This window comes from Chroicocephalus ridibundus, chromosome 5 (genome assembly GCF_963924245.1).
Source record: "Chroicocephalus ridibundus chromosome 5, bChrRid1.1, whole genome shotgun sequence".
Classification (NCBI taxonomy): Eukaryota; Metazoa; Chordata; class Aves; order Charadriiformes; family Laridae; genus Chroicocephalus; species Chroicocephalus ridibundus.
Genome location: NC_086288.1, coordinates 24,326,168 through 24,333,791, shown reverse-complemented (window position 1 = coordinate 24,333,791; position 7,624 = coordinate 24,326,168). Strand labels below are relative to the sequence as shown.

The 7,624-nt window shown below is 41.6% G+C and overlaps 1 protein-coding gene across 1 annotated transcript in view; it reads left to right on the top strand.

The window, feature by feature from the left end:
• Window positions 1-1,365: 1,365 nt before the first annotated feature.
• The window catches only part of LOC134516360 (transmembrane protease serine 11E-like), a 43,763-nt gene continuing 37,504 nt past the window's right edge, over window positions 1,366-7,624 (top strand). The window contains exon 1 of the mRNA XM_063336465.1: window positions 1,366-1,529. Within this exon, the coding sequence (XP_063192535.1) occupies window positions 1,366-1,529 (164 nt within the window). The remainder of the gene's footprint in view (window positions 1,530-7,624) is intronic.

Genomic DNA, 7,624 nt, shown 5'->3' with positions numbered 1-7,624 from the left:
GTCAAGCATTGGAACAAGCTGCCCAGGGAAGTGGTGGCATTGCCATCCCTGCAGGTACTTAAAAGCCGGGCAGATGTGATGCTGAGGGACATGGTTTAGCAGTGGTTTTATCAGTGTTAGGTTTATGGTTGGACTCGAGGATCTTAAAGGTCCCTTCCAACCTACACCATTCTATGATTCTAATGTAGGGAACTGCAACAATGCCCTTTGTACAGGGAGCTAGGAGAAGCCTGAAAAAGCAATCGATTTGATCAAAGCAAAGGAAGAAATCACTGTCAGAGAAATAGGAGATGCCATGCAGCAGTACTCAGTTCTTCCACATGTACTAAAAATGGTCTGTTCAGACACTTGTTTCTATGATTGCATTGAAGTGTGCCTGTGAATGGGCATCTTTGGGGAAAGATGGAAAAGAACTTGGTTTGATTAGGTGAAATTTTCCTCTTGCTGGGTTTTTGGGTTTGTTGGGGTTTTTTTTACCCTCTGCTGCTGAGGTTCTTTCTGGAAGATAATAAGTGTTCCCATAAAAATGACTGTGAAATCTTGAGACTTCATTGGAAAAACAAATGCTTCAAACTTTTTGGCACAAATCCAAGCACATCAAAGACTAGAATCCATAAGTTTGCGTTCTGGTAATTTTCCTTTTAGGTTTCGTATTTTAGATGCAAGTGCAGAATTTTTCACTAGAGAATATCTGTATTTCCCCTTTCCAGCTGGCGCTGAAGAATCACATTTGTGCTGGGAGAAGGGAATTCCAAGGAGATTGGTGGCCCTTTTCACAGAGTAAGCATTTTCCACAGGCGGGGTTATGCCAACCATTAAATGACTAACATGTAATTAGGAGGCTGGATACTTATAGTTGTCATGTCCCTGATGCCAAGGGAGTCCAGGATAGCTGTGGAGGAGTGAGCACAGAGGGAGATCAGGCTTGGCTGACCAAGCCATTTATGTCTGTATTTGTTTTGTGTTCGGCCTTTGTGTTGGCTATCTCAGGAGGCAAGTGACTTAGCGTTGCGGACAGTGTGGTGCCTCTCCTGTGTGGGTTTTGCAGTGAGTGTACAGTAGAAGGTGCTGCCGCTCAGGAGAAGGCCTGCTGTAGGGATACAAGTTGGACAGAAAGGGAGTGCTGGAAAAGGGAAATCTCACGCACTTCCTGTTCTGCTGTGGTGAAGAACAAGTCTTCTTGCCTGGGCCGGTTTATCTGCACTGTCCATCTCTGCCTGGGGAGCTCTTTGATGCGGAGCTGATCCGAAGGTTACAGTCTCCTTATCAACTCCATGCTTACCTCTGTTTGTTTTTATTCTGAAGTTCGCTCCCTCGTTTTGCAATAACCCACAGGGTGCTGGGTGTTGCGCCAGCCGTGCCTCAATGAAGGATCTTCATTCAACACCTTTCCCTTCCCGTCACACCAGTCAATGCGACTCCTGCGTTTTCCAGCAGCATTCGCTACGCAGTCCAGACTTTAGTCAAGCTTTGGTTGGTGGTCAGAAAGGCTACCAGACCTACCGGGACCTACCATGGGATCTGCAAAAGTAGGTGGCGTGTTTTAACTCGGAACGTCTGATTTGGAGGTGTCATAGTGGTAAAGGACACTGTCTATGGCACAGCTTTAGGACTTCAAGGACATCTATAGGTCCTGAAAAGAAATCTGTCTCTTCTCTTGCCTGATCTTGGACTTTATTGCTCTATTTCTGCCCTTTTCATCCTTTTAGATCTAGGGTACATCATGGATCCATCTGAAATGTGCAGCCTGAAAAGGGATGATAGGTGGAGGGAAAGCTACACCGTAAGTTGCAGGCTGAAAGGGAGATTTCGGAGGTTGGTGTTCTGGATGAAAAGAATAACATATCGCTGGAGTGAGAAATGCAGAGAGAAATCCTTCCCTAGCATGGCCAGGAGTAGAAAGATTTGCTTTCTGTTTAGAAAGATGATGTGATGGCTTAGGTTGACACTTAGCTTCCCTCCTTGTGATTGTCTTATCCTGTCCCAGCAGGCTTTTATTGCAGCAGTGCAGAATCCAGGAAGCTCTTTTGTGTCAAAATGGTAATAACACGATTTTGGGAAAACATGGGGTTTGGTCAGGTCTAGTTGCAATATTATTTCCCACAAACCCTGCAAAAGGTCCCAGTTAAATCAGTGACAGCAGCACAACTACATAAGGAGAATACTGTAGGTGTTCATCATTCCAGTTTTGACCATAGTACTTTTAAGGAAGAAGCCATGATTTCTAGGGAGTGTTTTGTGTCTGAAAGTATTTTGTGCAGTCAGAGATGCAGGGTATCCTTAGTTTTGTTTTTCTGTAACAATATTTAAGGCAGTGTGGAAAGTTCAGAGTATTTTTACAAAAATAAGTCTCCCAGCTACGACAGTCTACTATTCTCTCTTGGGTCAGAGCAGGGATCTGGTCATAAACATACAGTGAGCCTCCTGCAATTAGTTGTTTCTTTTTAACGCTCTGGCTCCTGGATTCATGTGGCAATAGGAGATGCTCAGTCTCCCTTGAGTTTGTTTTTTTTTGTTGCCTCAGTGATTGATAAAGCTTAAAAGTATGATTTCACAAACAAAACACAAAAGAATATGAAATTTATTTTTTTTAACACCCCAATGATTTGGCTGGATGGCTGAATTTTTGTGATGCTAAAGACTACGATATTGGTCTCCTCTCTGGCATTGCTTTGGGCAAATGGCTGTGGATGATTGCAAGTTACTACTTATTTTTTCCATCCTCGTTATTTTTGATAATTGGGTTGTTTTAAAAATTTCGGGACATGCTGAAATAGAAACATTGTTTCTGGATTGACAAAACTCACTCTTTATGCCACTTAAGTGTTTTTCTCATTTTGCGAGAACAGTATCATTTTAGTCAATACAGTGTTGACTTCGCCAGGAGAAGACTAGTTCAGCTTTTGGTTCTGTGCTCCTTAGTGGTACTGTGCTCAATACCGAAAAATCCTCTGCCCTGTTTAATATCCATACCTTAAAAGCTGTGCTGTTCTAACTCTCAGGTGAGGAAGAAATCCCCATCAGTTGTGAATACCAGTTTGTGTGTGTTACCTAAAGAGGGAAAACTAAGTGAGAGTTCTCTACCCATCAGAATTGAAAAGCCATTCCTTTTTCTAGTTAGGCGTAAATCTAGTTGCTGTGTCTTGTTGATATAAACAGCGGTGTAAATAATTTTAATAACAGTGTGCTAGAGGGTAGTTAAACAATATCTGAGCCCAGTTTGATTGCCTCCTAGTTAGGAAAGGATTTAGTTGTTTAAATAGTTGTTTAGATTATTATAAAGTATAAAGTACGTTAGGAGAAATCTGTATTGGATAATTAAATATTTAGACATTTGGGAAGGGATGGAGACTGCCTGGTCTTAATCAAAGACCCTGTGTAGCCTGTTAAATGGCCAGAGTTTGTTGCTGGGCAGGGATGTAGATGAGAGCATGGAGCTGTAAGCCTTGCTCTTTCAGCTCATCATGCTGTGCCTTTGTCTCTTGTAAGAGCAGTGCTTCGGTATTAGCTTTATCCAGTTTCAAGGTGCCTCTTTTCACAACATTTCAAGCTAAGTTGGAATGTGTGCTCCATAAAATCCTTCAGGAAGCAAAGCTGCTAAGGAAAACTGGGTGGAGTAGACAGCCTTGCTGGTCTTATTGCTCCTCTGTTGTGCTGTGTCCAGCAGTCTGAGAAGCAAATGCAGTGTCCTACCTGCACCTTCCTTGTGAAGATCTTGTGCCCTGGCAGGGTGAGGTACAGAGTAGCTGGTGTCGTATATGGTAGTCTAAAAGTGAATATGTAGGTGGAAATGCAGTGCCATTTGCACCAATTTGTCATGCAGTAGGTGGGCAAAATGAGTGTAAATTACAGACTGCTGAGGTGTAGCAGGAAATGGATACCAGCCCTGGTGCAAGGACACTCATGTCCCATTGGCATTAGTGGGAGTTAACCTTGATTATTGCAGGAGGTAGATGTGGTTCCTGCATGGTACCAAACAGAAACCTATTCTGCTCGGTTTGTCCCAGTGTAGATCCTGATTTCAGGAAAGCCTAGTGAAATAGTTTTGATTCTGGTACACACCACACCTGATTTGACTCCTATGGAATTGGTATAATTTGTGTCTCCTTGCCACATTTGCTCAATTTCTGACCATTTTAGACAGGAAAACCGGAATGAGAAAGGACCTCCTCCTGAGCCTTAAAATCTAGTCATCTTAATTAACTGAGCAAGCCCCAGTGTAAACTCAGTGGCTTTTCTGGCCTCTGCTGTTCCCGTTAAAGGGTGTTGCAGAAGTGCCTCAATTTATTAGTTTTTTTTTCACAGACAGTTTTATGATTGGGCTTTTTGGGTTAGCATAAGCTTTTAAAATGAAGTCGTTCTGCTTCTATCACATACTCCTTCTATGTCTGTGTTTCTGGTTACACAGAGATCTTCATTCTGAATGAAGCTGAGCTAACGCAAAGCATGGGATGGCTTAATTTGACATGTTTCTGATACAAGACAATCTGAAAACTTCATGTAGTCTGTGGTCAGATTTGGGTGATAACAGGGGGACAGATTTCATACAGAAATGAAATGAAAATTGTCCGGTTTCTCTGCCACTGGAGAACTGCCTGGGATTTCAGAGTCCCAGCTGAACCTTTTGTCTAAGGAGCCGTCTCTAATTTCAATAGCATTTCTCCCATGAGGAAATTTGTCCATCTCTGTTCAGTGAAAATACATTGCTAGATTACAACATCTCACTGTTTATCTACCCAGCCTAGCAATTGTTTATCACATATAAAGTATAAAATATGGAAAAACTTATTATTCAGCCAGAAAAATAAGCTTCCAAACTACAGGAAAAGCTGGATACTTTGGGTGAGGCTCTCAGTGGGTATAAGCTGTCAAAGATGCACACAAACTATTACAAAGGCAGAAGGGCTGGTCTGTTTTGTCAGACTTGCAGAACTTTTCAGGAGTGATGTAAATATAGTTGCTTTACAGTGACATTTCATATACCAGTAAACATCTTTATTTCAGTAAACAGATTAAAATACCATCACTGTCCTATTATGTGTGTATTTATATATTACAATTACTGCTAAGGCTGATACAGTGGGTTTTATCAATTTTTTACTCAAAGCACCTTAAATAAGAGAGAAATACTACACATCTTCTAAAGTTGTGGAGGAAATTGGTCTGTCTAAGCGTGACTCTCTTATGGGACTAAAAACAAAGGACATTTAATAGCCCACAAGAGATCATCTCTAGGTGACTGTTTTGGGTTTGGCTATTAGGCTGTCCTGTCAGCACCTTTATTGAGCAGACACTGTCAGTGCGTGCACGCCAAAGCAGAGCCTGTGTTCTCTTTCATGGCGCATGCTGACTTAGCTAGACACTGTCTGATGTGAAACTCACTGCAGGTAATGGAGGGGTTCCCACAGGTGTCAGAGCAGGCTTTCTGCCCTGGTGAGGAAGACCTTTGAGGCTTTTCCTCTGAAGCAGTCGGTTTGGCTCGTAGAAGGCAGTTTTAATTCTGCTGCTTTGCAAGAAGTGAATCTAAATTCCAATAGGTAAAAGACACTCTTATTTCTTTTGTAAACTAACAGTTTCAAGCTGCAGTGAGGCAAGTGCATGCATGATTTATTTAATAGGATGTTTATGATACATTTATTGAATGGCAGTCTTACAAAACAAGTTAGGATATTAAGTAAGATTTTTATTTTTCTTTGAGACTGACTTTTTTTCTCTGCCCAATACTCCTCTGTTACTAAAAGTCAAGAGACATAATTAGCTGTGTCCTTCTTATGTCTGCCTGGTGAAATGCATAAGGGGAGGGATCCCTCTCTCTCTGTGCTTATTGGTGTCAGCTCCTTGTTCAGGAAAGGGTTCCTGGGGGGCTTCTTTCTGCTCGTGATGGGGAGGGGGGACGCAAATACAGAGTGCAGAGCTCTAAATTACCTACCACCACTCAGGAAAGGTCTCAGTGGGTATTTCTAGGGAAATGCCAGCTGAATGCCAGTTGAAAAAAACCAAGACAGTGTTAGGAATTATTAGGAAACAAAGAGAGGACAACCAAGTAAAATAGTTATGTCAGTGTGGGCAATTTTATATTGGTTTTTGTCAGCAAATATTTCACACCTCTTCCTAATCAGACAAATCTTAATCTGGGATTTAGCCGTCTTCTGCTAAGAGATGAAATCCAGTCCCTGATTGCAGTGTATTTAAGATTACTGCACAGGCATGGCTGTTTGGGAAAGAGCAGAGTCTCTGGGGCAGAGGGGAGGACCACGTAGGCTGCAGGCAGACGGGACCCTGACGGAAAGCCCACTGAGGTCAGTGGGAATCTTTCAGCTGGTATTTGGTTCAGGCTTAAAATCTCCATTTCTGCTCTGGTGGATTTCAGTAACCACCTCGGCTGGAGTGTTTTTAATCCTGCTGTGCATTTCTAGGTTACGTTCCCCATTCCCTCTCTGTTGAGCAGATAGTTCCCAAGGAGTTAGCAGGGACTGCTTGATCCTTGATCTGAGAAAATAAATTCCCACTGTTGAAGTTTTACCAGCTCTCTGCGGAGTATTCAGGCTCTGATGGGTCATCAGGATCAAAGCTGTTTCTGTTCTGGGATAGTTTCTTCTCTTGTGTGTATTGAATCCCTGTAAGTACTGTTCGACTTTACACAATGGGACACGTTGTCAGATGAAATAGTTGATCTGGGAGGAATAAACCTCAGGAGACAGAGCAAAGCAGCAATAAAGCTCAAAGTTAATGGGAATGGAAAAGTATCAGCCCAGCAATCTTTGTGGTTTTGTCTCACAGATATCTTTGAAAACCTGGATTTCAAATCTTTCTGGTGTGTGCTCAGCCTGCACTTCTATTCCAATGGGGAAGTATCCAGATGGTACAGCCCAACCAAGGATGTTTTACTCAAAATACCTTCTGTTTTTAAAACCAATTTTTGTTTTTAAAACAAATTAGTTGTGGAGAGTAAACCTCAACAGTCGTTTCATGTTGTTATTTAAAAGGAAGGGGGAAAGTTTATTCAGAAAAAAAGGAAGAAGAAAAAAAAAAAAAGACATCCCAAGTCCCAAAACAGCCACCCCCTCTATTAAGGGACTTTCTAAGATGTATTTATCAAACAGCTTCTTGTCTGAGGGAATTCAGTTTAGAAGCTGATTCTAAGTCCCCTCTGCACTTCTTTGAAATGATGCTCTAAAACAGGTTTAATGAGTTAAGTGAAAGTCATGTGTATGAGTAAAATTATACATGTGTGTAACTGTTGTGAACTGGGATTTGCGAAATGATAGCATGGAATTTGAAAGGGAAGAAATAAACAATAAGATTTATAAAAAATGTTATACTATGTACAAAAGAATGCTGAAAATGTTTCAAATTATATAGTATTCAATATTTAACTGTGTCCCAGCCATGTTACTCCTGAAGTAACATGGTCTGAAACCGCTCTCTCACTAATACGATAGGCAGTAATTTCTTCACGCTGGCCTGTTGCGGTATAGAGGTGGCATTCAGCTTTTCAAATCAGCTTCTCAAACCCAGCATTTTGGTTTGGGGCTATGCCAGGATCATTATAGCTGAAAGACCTTCTGAGTGTTTTTCCTTCTATGCAGCTTAATCAAGACAACTGCTTTTTCAATAAGAGTAT